Source organism: Microtus oregoni, unplaced genomic scaffold (genome assembly GCF_018167655.1).
Source record: "Microtus oregoni isolate MIOR12 unplaced genomic scaffold, Mior012 000105F_ref0000443, whole genome shotgun sequence".
Taxonomy (NCBI): domain Eukaryota; kingdom Metazoa; phylum Chordata; class Mammalia; order Rodentia; family Cricetidae; genus Microtus; species Microtus oregoni.
The window spans coordinates 1387042-1404075 of NW_024544720.1; the positions used below are offsets into that span (position 1 = coordinate 1387042).

General features: G+C 38.4%; 1 protein-coding gene and 1 long non-coding RNA gene across 2 annotated transcripts in view; one reads left to right on the forward strand and one right to left on the reverse strand.

The window, feature by feature from the left end:
* Nucleotides 1–7139: 7139 nt before the first annotated feature.
* On the reverse strand, nt 7140–8530 carry LOC121443396. The gene is made up of 2 exons (XR_005973659.1): nt 8317–8530; nt 7140–7991 (listed from the first exon to the last, which is right to left on the reverse strand). It is a non-coding gene; the product is annotated as an uncharacterized LOC121443396 (long non-coding RNA).
* Nucleotides 8531–8799: 269 nt separating this feature from the next.
* Nucleotides 8800–17034, forward strand: part of LOC121443395 (DNA excision repair protein ERCC-6-like 2) — an 83429-nt gene continuing 75194 nt past the window's right edge. The window contains exons 1-2 of the mRNA XM_041645151.1: nt 8800–8881; nt 12660–13084. Of these exons, the coding sequence (XP_041501085.1) occupies nt 8839–8881; nt 12660–13084 (468 nt within the window). The 5' untranslated portion in view covers nt 8800–8838. The remainder of the gene's footprint in view (nt 8882–12659; nt 13085–17034) is intronic.

Sequence of the window (17034 nt, forward strand, 5' to 3'; positions counted from 1 at the left end):
ATCTCAACTGGCATTCTTTAAAATATAGGTTCTACAGTTTCAACTCATGCTTGCAAGTCAAGTACTTCTACTATCTAAGCTATTTTACCAGCCTGCATTTATTGTGCCAAAACACAAAACAAAACAAAACATTAATCTAGGCTGGGTGGTGGTGACACATGCCTTTAATCCCAGCACTCAGGAGGCAACGGCAGGTGGGGCAGGTGGATTGCTTTGATTTCAAGGCCAGCCTGGTCTACCCGTAGATCTAGTTCCAGAACAGACTCCAAAGCTACAGAGAAACCCATTCTCAAAACGAAAACAAACAAACAAAAATTAATCTATTGATTTACATTTCCATCATAATCTACCAACAAAGTTGGGCAGCATGTTTTTCTATGGATATACTATTTATTCTGATCATTCTCTGCTGAGGAATAATCCTCTTGTGTACTGTAAAGATTTGTCACTCGAACTAGTTTAATAAAATGCTAATTGGTCAGTAGCCAGGCAGGAAGTATAATAGGTGGGGCAGCTTAACTAAGGATGATGGGAAGTAAAAGGGTGGAGTCAGAGGTTGCCAGCCAGACACAGAGAGAGCAAGATGGGCATGCTGTAGTGAGGAAAGGTACTGCCATGTGGCAGAACATAAATAAGAAATATGGGTTAACTTAAAATGTAAGAGTTAGTTAATAATAAGCCTGAGCTATTGGTCCAGCATTTATAATTAATTTAAGCCTCTTTGTGGTAATTTGGAAATTAGCTGCCAGGTATTTGGGAATGAGTGGCTCTGAGACAGGAAACTTCCGTCAACGATTCTCATAAGTTAATTATATATGATATTGTACTTTTATATATGTATCCAATTTATATATTCTTATTTTCTTATTAATTAAAATCTTACATTAAATAAGATGAAAGTATGCCAGAAGGAGTGCTTTGAATATAAACACTCAGGCTTCAACAACATGCAAATTTTGACACAAACAATAAAACACAGTCCTGTCCAATTAAAGATCTAAAACAGGCGTGATTAAGCAAGGCCACTGCTTTGCTAACTGTCCCTTCCATGCGTACTCTGTTCTTCAATGCTTCCTTCCCTGTTATAGTTCTTTGCTGTTCATTTGGTATTTGATGGTTTACTGAGCTGACTAGAACATCTGTATACCTGAAAACTTTGTCTTCTTTCTTGCTAAACTTAAATCATTAAAAAAAAAGGGGGGGGGGGGTTTGATGCTTAACTTTACAGTGTTAGTACCAGTGCTATTTTTTAACTATTCCTTTGATACCATGTCAATGTTGACCTCACCATTCTTCATTTACTCTTTCATATGAATCCTTACAATCTCACTGTTCAGGTCTGAGGGAAACCCTTGTTGGTAATCTGGCAAAGAATTGCTCTATAAATTTATTGGGTTGGGAGGAGCATCTTCATCGTACTGAGTTTTCTTACCGTAATAACACAAACTCTCTCTCTCTCTCTCTCTCTCTCTTTCTCTCTCTTTCTCTCTCTTTCTCTGTGTGTGTGTGTATGTCTTTTTTTTTTTTATCAAGACAAGTTTTCTCTATGTAATAGCCTTGGCTGTCCTGGAAATCACTTTGTAGACTAAACTGACCTTGAAATCAGAGATTCACCATGCGCCAACTTGTCCAGAGATAGGTATTTCTTTATTGAAGATTTTCACATTTTATTATTAGCTTAAAAATATTTTCCATTTATTTTAAACTATTAACTATTGTAATTTTTGTTATTAAGTGTAAAATAATCTATTTTAAATTATATTATTAAATTTGAATATAGTTCACTTGTGCTCACCAATAATCCTCTTATTCTAAAAGTTTATCAATAATTTTTCATTTTATACATAAATGATCATCTTGTTAACTATTGTTTTTATAATTTGTTCCTGGTATCTATGACTTATATCCAACATTGGTTTACTAGAATGATTAGTACAATGTTGACTAGAGGGAGCAACAGACATCACACTCCTGATTTTAAATGGAGACCATATAATGAAATGAAATGAAAGTTATGCCCTGGCAGTGCTGAAGCATGCATGGGCAGCCCGAATATGGTGATACAAATTAATAGAAATGGGTTAAGATGTAAGAGTTAGTTAATAAGAAAACCTGAGCTAATAGAGCAAACAGTGTTGTAATCAATATAGTTTCTGTGTGATTTTCCGGTCTGGGCAGCTGGAAAACAAATGCATGGTCTCCAGTTGTAGGTCTCTGCATCTGTTACCATCTTTTGCCAGAGGAAGCCTCTCTGATGATGACTGGGCGAAGTACCAATCTATGAGTATAGCAAAATATCATTAAGAACCATTTCATTGACTTTTTTTTTTTTTTTTTTGTCAGTTTAGTTCTACCCTAGGAATCTCTGAGCCATCCAGTTCCCAGTTCCTGTATATCTAGGCATTGTCAGGCATGGGCCTCCTCTTGAAGCTTGGGCCTCAAGTTAGACCAGTCATTGGTTGGCCACTCCCACAAGCTCTGAGCTGTCTGTCATTGCTCCAGCACATCTTGCAGACTAGACAGGTGTGGGTTGAAGATTTCGTGACTGGGTTGATGTCCTGGTCCCACCACTGGGGACCTAGCCTGGTTACAAAAAATGGCTGGTTCGGACTACATATTGTTGTGGAATATTATTTTAAGATGTGTTAAACTTATTTATGCTGTGGAACATTTGTTTTAATGATGCAAAGATGTTGCATTCTTTTACATTGCTTGTGTTTAACTCTGTTAAGCTGTGTTACTTTGCCTGTCTAAAACACCTTACTGGTCTAATAAAGAGCTGAATAGCTAATAGCTGGGCAGAGAAAGGACAGGTGGGGCTTGCAAGCAGAGGGAATAAATTGGAAGAGAAATCTGGGAAGAGAAGATCAAGGAACAAGAGAAGGAGAGAGGACACCAGGGGTCAGTCACCCAGCTACACAATAAGCCATGGAAAGGTATAGAGAAATAGACAAAGATAAAAGCCCAGAGGCAAAAAGTAGATGGGCTAATTTAAGAAAAGTTGACTAGAAACAATCCACGCTAAGGTTGGGCATTCAATAAGTAATAAGTTTCCATTTGATTTATTTGGGAGCTGGGTGGCAGGCCCCCAGGAGTAGAAGAGTAAACAACGCAACAACACGTATCCTCCAGTACTAGGTTGTATGAATTTCAGGGTCACAGTGAAGCTGAACACAGCAGTAGAAGCCTTTTATCTTCTGCAGGACTTGTTTAATTTTATGGAGGATAGAAGCAGAGTAAGGAAGGGAGAGAAGATCTCAGTGACCTACCTCCTGAAACAAGATTCCATCCCCTAACGTTTCTAGAACCATCCAAACCAGGGCTGCCAGCTGTGAGTCAAGAATTCAGTGGCTCCCCTGGGTGAGAAATTTCATATTTATGTTATAATACCTGCCTTACATTGGGGTGACTGAGTTTTATCTTTTCCTATTGAAAACTTGTATGCCCCTTTAATATTTAACTATACTAACATTTAATGTGAAGTCTCCATCAGAAGTTCATCAATGCCTGCTTTCCTTTCCAGCAAAGGCATCTTTTAACTCTTCACATGCCTTCACTGTCTGCAGCAGTCTGTTACTGTAACTTAAACTGCTTGCTTCCGTTTTGGGGGTTTCAGCTGATGGTGCCTTGGCCCCAGTGTTTCTGGGCCTGACATATTATGGCAAGGGTACATGGTACAACAAGCTACTTACCTCGTGGTGTCCACCAATCAAAGAGAAAAAGAGGAGAGCCTGGGATCTCAGTGTCTCCTCTAAGGGTATGTTTCCAGTGACCTGAGCCCTCCCACTAGCCTCTACTTCTTAAAAGTTTTCGTTACCTCCCAGGAGTGCCAGGCTGGCAAGTAAGGATTTCTCGCGTGAAACTTTGGAAGTTATGCAACATCTAAGCTGCAGCATTGTAGTCATGTTGTATGCTATTATACAACATTCTTATTTTCTTTTATTTTCATATATTCAAATTGTTTCTATTGTTTTGGTTGTTGCTTTACAAGGCCAGTAATTGCCTACCAATTTTTTTAGGCTAATCATTCCTTCTTACAATTTAAAATTTTAAGTTCAAAATCCTTTAACAGATTCTGTAGTGAAAGCCCACTGGTCTTGTCTGAAAATATTATTTGCCTTAATTAAAATCTAGGTTGGCAGCTATCTCCCGTTGGCACTTTGAAGTCGCTCTTCTATTGTCTCAGACTTCAGTGTTACTATGGAGATGTCTGCTCGTCTTGGTGTCATTCCATTGAGGGGTAATCTGACCTTTTTTACAGACCCTCAAGATCTCCAGATTCTTTGCTACTTTCTTCTGTAGTTTCACTTCTATGTCTAGTAATGCATTTTATTTATACACACCACTCTGCATACTTCCCTCGTCTAAAGACATCAGAGATTTCTTTGAGCATTGTCTCTCTCAGGCTCTCTAGTCTTTACTTCTAGGTCTTCAATTAGATTTTCACCTTTCATCTGAATTTGCTTTTTTCTTTCTTTTCTGTTTCACGGCTTCTTGGTCTTTTACACTGTATTTGGGGACATTCCCGCAGAGCTTTCAGTTCATAATTTTTTGTTAAGATGTGTTTCATATGCTCTTTATTTTACCACTGAGTTTTAGATTTCAATAACTAAAATTTACATTTCTAGAATTTAAAAATAATCTATCTAGACTTTTTTGAGACAGGGTTTCACTGTGTAGCTCTGGCTGGCTTGGAATTCCCTATACAGACCAGGCTGGCTCCAAACTCAGAGATCTACCTGACTCTGCTTTCTTGAGTGCTGAGATTAAACTGTGTGCCTGCTTATCTAGTACTTCTTGACGGTGCCTTTTATTTACTCTCTTGCTTTCTGTCCAGTATATAAAAACATCAATAAATATTTGAGTGACAGTTAAAAAATACCTATTATTCTAATAATGAAAATTACCAGGGTACTATTTTTATTGCAAACATTTTATGGTGGATCTTGTTCATGATGGCTTGTTTTTGTATATTTGTTTCAGTTTTGGGATTGTAAATTTCAGGATAGGGCTTTTTCTCTGAGATCTGTGAATCTTTAACATGGTTCTCACTTGAAAGGATGCACTTGTTTCTTTCCAACTAACTGAATGCAATAATCTGGTACTTCACTCTTATTATTTTGGGGATTTCCAGATTGTGTGCAAATGAAAATTCTAAATCTGTATGCTGCAGATACAGGAAAATATCATAAAAATCAACAGCATAGAAAATCCTTGAAAAGGATCCTCAAGCACATCCTTTTTCCATCGTTTAGGTGTTTCTTTAAGTTTGCCATTTCGTGAAGAACATTGTATTTCAAATCTTCTTATTTTAAATGGAGAGTTTTACTTCCAACATGGGCTTTAATAAGACTCTGTGAGGATGAAAGCTTTATCTTCTGCCAATGACTGTTAAAATTCATGGTTATGTAACTGAGACAGGTTAATGCCTTCATGATAGCAGTGGGTTAAGTACCACTTCAATAAGCCAGCTTTCAGTTCCTTACGTAGATGTCCTGTGTGCTGTAATATATTTTTGAGAGGTAAATTATACATCTTAGTATTTTGACAGAAATATTTCATCCAGTACTTATGGGTGATTGTGTGTACCTGTGTTCATATGTGTAAACATATGTATATGCACAGAGGCCAGAGGTTGGTAATACATGTCTTCCTTGATCTCCACCTAATCATTTTGGAGTCTCTGGCTGAAACCAGAGCTCACCAAATGACTGCATAAAAGCTTAAGGAATCCACCTGTCTTCTTCCCTCCACAACCAGCACCAGGGTTATGGGTGCACATACCCATTCCTAGACTTTTTATACAGATGCTGGCCATCTGAACTCACTTTACTGACTGGGCCATCAGTAAACAATACCAGTTCTTGTTTAGTTGCAGAATTTTCAGGCTTATTATCTGCCATTAAATGGAATACTACATCAAAGTCACAGGCTTTAATTCTTCAAATCTAAAGATTTCTTCTGTACACGGTTTTAGAGACCTTATATAAGAACAAGTCAGGAAGGCTGGGAACACAGTTCAGTGATGGAGCTCTTGCCTATACACACACAGACCTTTGTTTGGAGACAGAGCCTCTATAACCCAGGCTGGCCTCAAGCTTGCTGAGGCTGCAAATGACTTTGTACTTCTGATCCTTATGCCTCTATACCCCTAGTGATGGGATTACAGGTGTGTGTCACCACTCTGTTCATGTGGTGCTGGGCGTTGAACACAGGGCTTCATGTATGATGGCCATACATCAACTGAACTACAGCCCCACACCCTTGGTTTTTAAATGCTAAACGTTAAGACTTATTGGCACACAAGGACACATCCACTGCATTTCTTTTCTCTTGCTCTCACTTACATCTTCCATCTCACTTTCTTTTCATTGGCTGCGACAATAGATCAAGGGAGAAAGAAAGGCTACAACCCAAACTCATATAATTAATAAAACTTAACAACATTCTTGTGTTATTTTTGTTTTCATACTTATTGTTTTCTATGAGCCTTTTGATGGATTAATCCATCATTTTAAAGACCTATTTGCCTCACAATATGTATTTTTTTACATTGTGAGCTTAAATATTAACCAATTTTAATAAAGTATTGGGGGGTTAATAATGCTAAAAGTCTCTTTAATATTCAAGTAAAATTCTTTTGAAATGCTTATGCTATGATGATTGTATTGGGTGCTGAGGGTTGAACCTTGGGTCTCATGCATGTCAAGTATATGATCTATATTCCAGGTGCGCTACACCACAATCCTATTGTTATAGTCTAATTTGGCTTAATTATTCTAGGTTCTCTATTGCTAGTGGTTTTGCATGCAACATAGTCAATGCAACAATACTTATAATTGACTTCAGAAATTCTCAAATATATCAATTTCACTTTGAAATAATTAGCATTATAGTGTTTGGAGGGTCACAATATCAGCATCCCCACAAGAGACTGGCAGACAACCGGCAAGAACAACAGCTACTGGTAAAGGCAGGAAGAATGTTACAGATGCTTAACTTCATGAAGCACGTAGATCTTTAAGATAGTTTCATGTTACAACTGTTTCCGTTTCATTGTACAGGACAAGCATAGCAATGCGGTGACATAATCGACACTCAAGGATAAGGTGTCTTCTTTCTTGTTAGTCATAAGAATATTCCTTCGACAAGTTGATTTATTTTATTTAAATCAAACTTATTTTGAGTTTATCAAGTCACCTGTAGTTACAGGTCAGCTCTGTAAGGATTGACATCTTAAATCAACAGACTTCTGGGAAATCAAGACAATATACAATTAATGATATCAATGGATAGCAGGTTGGAGAGTGGGGAAGAGCCAAACTTTTCTTGTAGCAAAAAACAACAACAACAAAAAAAAACAAAACAAAACAAAAAAAAAACAAAAAACCAAGCTTGATTAAAATTTCTATTTATCATTTCGATTTCAAAGAGTATGTGAGGAGAGTTTAAGATAAGGAATACATCAGAATGTATGCTAGAATCAAAGGTTGTAATTAATAATGTTTTCAATGGTTGTATCTGAAACATGTCCTATAATAGATGGGGATCTTAAGTTAGAATCAATGGATCAAAAATAATATGGTACAATAAACTACCAGTCAAAATATTAACCTATGCAGCATGTAAATTTTAAGTGGATACATTTCATATTTGTATGAACAAACATTTCTTATTGTGACTGCAAAGAATGGAGATCGCTTTGTAGGACAGGCATAGTGTATTCAAAAAAGATCCTATAGCAGGCAGGATAATGATTCCCTCAAAAAGAAATTTGTCTCTATAAATTCAGGAACCATAAACTTTTTTTTACGTTTCATAAGGGTCTTTACTGATGCGGTTAAGAATGCAGACATGGAAATGAGATTATTCTGGTGAGCTCTGAATCCATCCTGGTCAAGTCGAGGAGTCATGATTTCTTCCACCTTCGGGAAGGAATGCAGCTTCTGACATTGGATTTAGCTTCAGGAGACCCATATAGGAATTGTGGCCTACAGAAATCATAAAGACATTAATGCTGTTTAAAACAAAAAGTTTTGTGGGAACCGGTTACAACCGCAATAGGCAAGAGGCTTATTCCAGCTAAATCAACGACATACTGCGTAGCACACGAACATTGTAACACTGTAACATTGTAACAGAGTGCAAAAAAGATACTCTGGCTTCATTAACTTGGCGGGGAGGTGTCAGACAACGGGCAGCATCCATTTAGCTCATGCTAGAGAGGGTAACAGGCTGCGTGGTGTGCGCTTCTTCATCAGGGCGTTTCACGAGGCTAAAACTCCGGGGTTAGTTAACCGAACCCCCCTTGTTTACCTTGTTTGTGCAAGGCCTGCTGGTTTTGTTACAATAAACTAGGTAAACCCAATAAGACGACCTCTTAAAGCTCGCTCTCCTGAAGCTCCCAGACGACGAAGCCAGCACAAGGACAGCAATCTTTGCAAGGTTCACACTGTCCTTTCCCGCTGTTGGGGAACGCCACGCGCCTGGAGCCTCAGCAAAAATAAATAGATAAATAAAAGTTCAAAGTCGGCGATGAGTACCAAATCTCGCGATATTTGGACGTCCGCAGATCGACCGGGCCGACCGAGTCCAGAAGGTAGCTCGCCGGAGCCGGCTTGGAGGCTAACCCATCTTCTCGCGATATCTGCCGGGAGCGCCTAGGGGGTCGTTCTCGCGGGATTTCGGCACTGCGGCTGGTCGCTGCGGTGACGCCCACCCCGAACTCTGCGCTCCGGCGGGCGATGCCAGGCGGGCGGCCTCCGAGCCGTGCCCTCTTCGCCGCCGACCGCTAGATGTCGAGAGCGGCGGGGCTGCCAGGCGCCTCCCCCTGGCCCGATGGACGCCTCCTCCCCGCAGCCCCGCGCGGAATCCCGCAAAGGTATGAGCTCCGAGCTCGCGCCTTTGCGCTGACACGCGCCCCGAAGGGACTTCCGGGAGAGGCTTCCGCGTGGTTTTTTGATTGGCAGCTGACGCTTTAGACCCCTTTCACCGCGGGAACCTGAACGTCAGGAGTTAGTGCTGCTCCTCTCCGTGGGAGCAGACACCTCATCTTTTCAATGGGGACAGTTGAGTTTCATGACTGAGATGTACGCAAGTGACTCCACTTTTGACCCGTAACAAGCATTCAGTAAATGTTAGATATTTTTCCTTTCCGTCTTTGCATATGCCAGTCACTAGACGATAGTAGGAATTTGTTAAGTGGATGAGTGAAGGTCTATTTAGTTAAGTTTTAGTCTTATTACACAGACAGCTTATTACATGGTGTATTGAAGCCGCGAATTCTGCCTCTAGTAGACCACCAAGAGTTTTTGAAGAAGGCATGTTTATTTCATAAGTATCAGGATGCAGGCTTGCCCCCTAACTTATATTAATTACAGTGATTGCTATAACTGATTAAAAACCGTTTTGTGTATGCCTGCGTGTGCACGCACCAGGCATGTGTACGTTAGGGGACAACTTGAGCACGTCAGTTCTCTCCTTCCACCTTGTGAGCTGTGGGCATGGAGCCCAGGCCACCAGTGTTAGCAGCCAGTTGGCTTACAGGTGGAGCATCCTATAGACCTTACAGAATGGATATACAGTTGACTGTTTGTTGCCCAGGAATCTTCTGATAAATTTTGCTTTTTCCTTTGAGGAAGGTCTCTCATGAAAGCAAGGCGGGATCCAGTGCTAAATCTCAGAGTAGGCAACAAGCCCTGAACTCCGGGGCTATAAATTGATAAAGTCATCATAATTAAGGGCCCACAAATATAAATGCCTTTGTGAGTCTGTCTGCTAAAGGCAAATAAGTAGAACTTTTTTTTTATTGATTTTATTGAGCTCTACATTTTTCTCTGCTCCCCTCCCTCTCTCTCCCCTCCCCTTCAACCCTCTCCATGGTCCCCATTCTCCCAATTTACTCAGGTGATCTTGTCCTTTTCTACTTCCCATGTAGATTAGATCCATGTATGTCTCTCTTAGGGTCCTCATTGTTGTCTAGGTTCTCTGGGATTGTGATTGGTAGGCTGCTTTTCGTTTAAAAACCACTTATGAGTAAGTACATATGATAATTGTCTTTCTGGGTCTGGGTTACCTCACTCAATATGATGTTTTCTAGCTCCATCTATTTGCCTGCAAATTTCAAGATGTCATTTTTTTTTCTGCTGTGTAGTACTCCATTGTGTAAATGTACCACATTTTCCTTATGCAGTCTTTGGTTTGGGGCATTTAAGTTGTTTCCAGGTTCTGACTATGACAAACAATGCTGCTATGAACATAGTTGAGCACATGTCCTTGTGGTACGATTGAGCATCCTTTGGGTATATACCCAAGAGTTGTATTACTCCGTCTTGAGGAAGGTTGTTTCCTAATTTTCTGAGAAATCGCCATACTGATATCCAAAGAGGCTGTACCAGCTTGCACTCTGACCAGCAATGCAGAAGTGTTCCCTTTACCCCACAACCTCTCCAGCATAAGTGTCGTCAGTGTTTTTGATCTTGGCCATTCTGACAGGTGTAAGATGGAATCTCAGAGTTGTTTTGATTTGCATTTCTCTGATGACTTAGGATGTTGAGCATTTCCTTAAGTGTCTTTTAGTCGTTTTAGATTCCTCTGTTGAGAGTTCTCTGTTTAGGTCTCTACTCCATTTTTTATTGGATTATTTGTTCTTTTGATGAACAATTTCTTGAGTTCTTTGTATATTTTGGAGATCAGCCCTTTGTCCAATGTGGGGTTAGTGAAGATCTTTCCCATTCTGTAGGCTGTCGTTTGTCTTGTTGACCATGTTGATTTACAGAAGCTTTTTAGTTTCAGGTGGTCCCATTTATTAATTGTTTCTCTCAGTGTCTGTGCTACTGGGGTTATATTTAGGAAGTAGTCTCCTGTGCCAATGCGTTCAAATGTACTTCCTACTTTCTGTCCTATGATTTTCAATGTGGCTGACTTTATGTTGAGGTCTTTGATCCTTTGGACTTGAGTTTTGAGCATGGTGATAGATATGGATCTATTTTCATTCTTCTACATGTTGATATCCAGATATGCCAGCACCATTTGTTAAGTATGCTTTCTTTTTTCCATTTGATATTTTTTGCTTCTTTGTCAAAAATCAGGTGTTCTAAGGTGTGTGGATTAATATCCATAAATGATCCCTGGAAATAAGATGCAGGGAAACTACTCACTACCTTTCTTTGACATTGTTCTTCATTTTATACCCATTATGTGGTACAGTGTCTGATAAATAATCAGTGTTCAAATCATGTATGTTGAGTGTCAAATTAAGGAATTAGGTTTTAAAAATCAGAGGCAGATGCATCATTTAAAACAGAAATTATGTGTTAGGAACTGCCATGGTATCGTTAGCTCAGGCTCAGCTAGCGCTGTCCCAGAGAGAAGACACTTGGACCTGCCCACCCTTCGTGCCTGGACAGTAAAGTAGGGTTAATTTCATAATAGAATAACAGTTCTCAGTTTGGATCTTAAGAATAGAGTGGGAGAACATGTTTTTTTCATGTGTACTTAGGATGACTATAGTAAAACCACCTCAGCAAAGTTAGTGGGAATAATGCTTTTGAGGAATAATTGATGAAGACCATCACGGTGAGTTATTCCTGCTTAAGACAGCTTATACCTCTCATTATAACCAGAAATGTTTTGAAGTTCTAACTGGAACTTCTCAGGAAGATCCTAGGAAAGCACTGATGGTCTTGTGGTATCAGTGAGGAGTGTGTAAGAAAAATAATCCCCAGTATCCTTACAGTTATAGCCGTATAATTTCTTAGATCCTTTCAATGAGGAATTCCATTTGGAAAAATTACCTTTTCTTAGTGTTCTCCATTTTGTTCTCCTTAAGCTGCTTAGTAGTATATTCTAGGAAATCTCTCCCCACTCATGCTGTCTTCAGAAGAGAAAAAAAGACAGTTGGCTGAATAGTTAACAAAGAGTGAGTTCAGGTGCATAGAAATCAGTATCTTCAGTAATGGCAGGATCTTACAAAGGGCTCTTAGGACTCATTTTTGTCTCTCTTTTCAAGACTTATTTTATTTAAGGTGTATGAGTGTTTTGCCCGTGTATTTATGTGTACCACATGTTTGCCTGGCACCCAGGGAAATCTGAAGAGGGTGTTGGATAACTTGGAATGGAGTTATAAATGGTTATGAACCACTGTGTGAATACTGGGAATTGAACCCTGGTGTTCTGCAATGGCTTCAAATACTTTTCAGAGCCCTCTCTTACAGTTTAAAATATTCAACACCCAAAATAGATAAGCTGTAATGGTTGTGGTGTCATTGTAGTCAGATAAGAGGTTCCCTTGGCCTATTACATACCAGTGTTCAGAGAAGGATGGAGTAAACAAAAAGCTCATGTCACAGAGTTGCTTTCCTGAAGATTCCAGCTTACTCTTTACTGTATCTGTTTCTCTTGCTGTATCATATAAGGAGAATGTGTATAATATTTATGAATCAGAAAGAATGTTTAAATCAGTGGATTTCAGCTCTGGTTGACCATCAAGATCAATTTTATAGGAATACATCTGATAATATATTTTAGAAAAATATGCATGAAAATAAATATTTATTTTGTTTAAGTTATTTGGAAAACATGTTATATTTTCTTTTCTCAGATAAATGAGGTATGACCTCGTGAGCTTTTAGAAAAGCTAATTTTCTTTCTTCTTATAGACAGGTGGTATCCAGGAGAAAGATGTCTTGCTCCTTCTTCAGATGAGAAAAAGCTTTGTGAAGCAACCATAAAGTCTATCACTGTGGATGAAGATGGGAAGCCATGTGCAATTGTCCTGTATGCAGATTTTCAGGAAAAGAAAATACCTCTTCAAAGACTTCAAGAAGTAAAATCAGCTAAAAATTTCTCCAGAAGTTTTATATTTGATGATGAAGATTTGGAAAAACCTTATTTCCCAGATCGAAAAATTCCACCATTGGCTAATGCTTTTAAATTATCTGAAGATGGAGACTCCATTCCTTACACTATTAATAGGTATTTGCGCGATTACCAAAGAGAGGGAGCTCAGTTTCTCTACGGACACTACATCCAGGGAAGAGGGTGTATTCTCGGTGATGACATGGGACTTGGAAAAACAATACAGGTATTTATATTAATTACTTTATAATCAGGGTAAGCTCATCCTATGTATAAGAGTGCATTAACTTATTCAAATCTCTTTTTGTAATACCACCTGTTACTATACGTTTTTGTTTGTCTCATTAGCTAGATGGTAAAGTTTCAGAATTGAGAACAGTGACTCGGTGTGTCACTATTTTATCCTCAGTACTTTGTTAATATGTGGGGAATAACATTTTTCTTAATTTTTATTCTTAGAGAAAATGCCATATGCAATATAAAAAGTTAATTAACATCTAGCGCCCCAAGCCCTTTAAAAACGAAGCAAAATAGCCTTTGCATTTTAAAGATAAATTTGATAATATCTGTAATTCATATTGTAAGACTCGAGCTTTGTAATGAAAAATGAGCTAAATCGCCTTTCAAAGTGGCATTTAATTATACATTTTTAAAAATATATTTTGGTCGTTTTGTTTTGTTTTGTTTTTTTGTTTTTCGAGACAGGGTTTCTCTGTGGCTTTGGAGCCTGTCCTGGAACTAGCTCTGTAGACCAGGCTGGTCTCGAACTCATAGAGATCCGCCTGCCTCTGCCTCCTGAGTGCTGGGATTAAAGACCTGCCCCACCACCGCCCGGCATTTTTTACCCTTTCCTAACTCCTCTTAAATCCTCTGCCTTTCCCAACACAGTATTCTTTCCTCTCTTAAACACACACACACACACACACACACACACACACACACACAAGCAAAAAACCAAAGAAACCAGGCAGGGAATCAACCAACAACAACACACACTCAAAAGAAAAACGAAACAAAGAAACCCATGGGATTCATTTTGTGCTGACCAAGGACCCTGACCATAAGACCAGCTCTGGAGTGTGTGGTTGATACACCCATTGCCACTCTATTGAAGACAATGGGCTTTCCCTCTTGATCAGCTATCAGTTGTAAATAGCTTCTTGGCTAGGGAGTGGGACTTCATGCCCACTTCCCTTTTTCCATTCTGGGAAGCTGTCTGTCTTGAACTTGTGCAGATCTTGTGCTTGTTGGCACAGTTTCTGAGTTCATGTGTGCTTCAGTCTTACTATACCTAGAACATGCGATTTCCTTGGAGTTGTCCTTAACTTCTGGCTTTGTAACCTTTCTGTTTCCTCTTCTGCATAGATCTGAGCCTGGAGGGGAAGGGTGGGATAAAGACATCCCATTTAGTGCTAAGTACGGTGAAGTTTGTCACTCTCTGCATTACCATTTTTTTTAAGCAAGCAAAAATCTTTTTGCAAATATTGTTCTGAAACATTCTCTGTTTCTTTTCATCTTCTGTGAGATGAAAAACAATAAGGAATGTGGTTATCTCTTTTGTCTTATGAAACCCACTTGTCACCCTCCTTTTTTTTTTTTTTTTTTTTTTTTTTTTGGCTAGGCCTTTGGTTCGAATGTTTGAACTGTTTCCTAGTCTCTCGTTTATTCTATATCAGGAGGTAACTGCAGGTGAGGGAAGGTGACTTATAAAAACGTTTGCTTGGCAGAGTTTAGAAGGGAATGCCTGTGAAAGCAAAACTTTTCCTGGAAAATATTTTATCTTTGAAATGCAGGTTATGACTTTTATTGTTCTAATGTGATAGTCTTAAATTTTTATCTATTTATCTATATATATTCTGTAAGCAATTTTGTAAATATTCCATAGTAAAGAATCTTCTGATTAGTTTCTTCTGAGGATTAGTTTTAAAAATCTTCATTCTAAATTTGTCATAGATCTGTAAATTGAGATTTGTGTAGACCTGTACTGTGGCAGTGAATTGTGGTAGACCAGGCCTGATCTTCTCCAGATATCCATGTTCCTTTTGCTGTGGAGTAGTAGACCAAGTACAGTGTTTCTCTAATCTTGCATGTCAGTGTAGTTTTGATAGACTTAGGCCAGTAAAAATAGCATAGATGAGATGAGTACCATTTTGGCCCTGGCCCATGAACTACCTGTATGATTCTTCACATCCTTCTTTCCCCTTTGTATATTATTAACACATTATAGTTAGCATCACTTTAATTATATCAGGCTGAGAGATTTCCATGGCTTTAGTCTCCCTGTTCACTTAGGGTGTGTTCTCAACTAAAGGACAAGTTTATACCTTTTTTTGGGTGTGGGTGAATGAAGCAGTAAAGTTAGAAGTTAGTGTATATTGTTGTTATTATCATTAGTGTATTTAAGGAATTAGGTAAAGCTGATTTCTAATTGGATCTTAAAATGTAGTTACGATATTTTACAAAAGTCTGAGTGTTTTTAAAAATGATTTGTTCTTAATTATGTGTGTATGTGTGTTTCTGTGCATGAGTATGAGCACATATGTGTGCAGGTACCTGAGGTGTTCAGAAAAAGGTGTATGATCCCCTGGAGCTGGAGTTGCAGGCAATAGTGAGCCACCCAGTGTAGGTGCTGAGAACCAGACCTGGTCCTCTGCAAGAGTAGTGCACTTCTTAGCTGCTACACCATCTCTTCAGCCCTAGATCTGAGATTAAGTAAATGAAAAGCATTTCATGTTTTTGCTTTAGGGAATTTGACAAATCTAGAATTAAGATTATTTTAGAAGTATTCTAAAGTATTCTATTTGTTTCCTCTAGTCACTTTTAATAACTTTTGTGTCTCAGTTTTTGTTCTATGAAGCACCCACTTGTGAATTTTTGATAATTTTTTATTTTGGTGGTGGTGAGTAATTAATATTTCTAACTACTGAGCCTATGGCTTAAGATTTTTTTTTAAATGAACAACTTTTATTTCTTCAAATAACTCTAATTACCATTCCTTTTCTTCTCTCATTTGGGTTTAGATAATTGGTATCTACATATTAAAATCACTTTTCTCATAAGGTGTGTACTGACAAACACATGCATGGATGCAGTCACACTTGTAATTCCAGCACTTGGGAAGGATAAAGCAGGATTGCTACAAGTTTGAGGCCACCTTGACCAGGTTACTAAGTGAGCTTTAGTCTTCCCTGGGCTAGAGTAAAAAAGATCTTTGTCATCCCCCTTCCTTGTCCCCAAATCCAAACTTTCCTTTATAGTTTTTCTACTTTCTTTTATAATTTTTCTCTAGATTTCAATATTTCTATAATTTATTTATTTTTTTTAAACTTATTTATTTATTTATTTATTATGTATACAATATTCTTTCTGCGTGTATGCCTGAAGGCCAGAAGAGGGCACCAGACCTCATTACAGATGGTTGTGAGCCACCATGTGGCTGCTGGGAATTGAACTCAGGACCTTTGGAAGAGCATGCAACGCTCTTAACCGCTGAGCCATCTCTCCAGCCCCTATAATTTATTTTTTAAAGTAATGATTTATTTACTTCTATATGAATACCCATCTCATACACTTTCATCCCAAATCTTTAAAACAACCTTGCCAATATTATTTTTATCATTTTTGCAAAGAACTATTTAGGGAGTTGAATCACCTTGCTGAAGTTCACACAGCTGCCAAAGAACTAGAGCTAACGTTTTAACCAGCCAGCGTCTAATTGGTTGAACGTTACTTGTTGTTGATCGTGTGACTACACATGCTTTTTCTTATTTTTAGCCTTCTTATTTAATTTTTGGAGAATAGCCACTATTTAAAATGGTATGTGTATTGATGAGTTGTGGTACCCTACATTAAATTGGCATTGCCATTCATTAGATAAACAAAGGTACTAATCTATGAGGCAAATATTTCTTCCTTTAAGGAATTCATTTTTTACAGGAAAAGAAAAATGTATAGTTTATTCTAGAGGCTTTGAGAAGATAGTATCCATGGATAGAAACAAATAGTAAGGTAATATCTCAGATGAGGGAATAAAGAAAGAATTCATCAAATGGGCAGAATTGTTCTGAGATGATGGCCATGTGGAGTTTTATGTGTTCAAAGGTAGTATTATTATATGTTTGCTTGTTAATTCAAAGAAAGTACCAATATTTTTATGCTTCCTCTGACATATTTTTG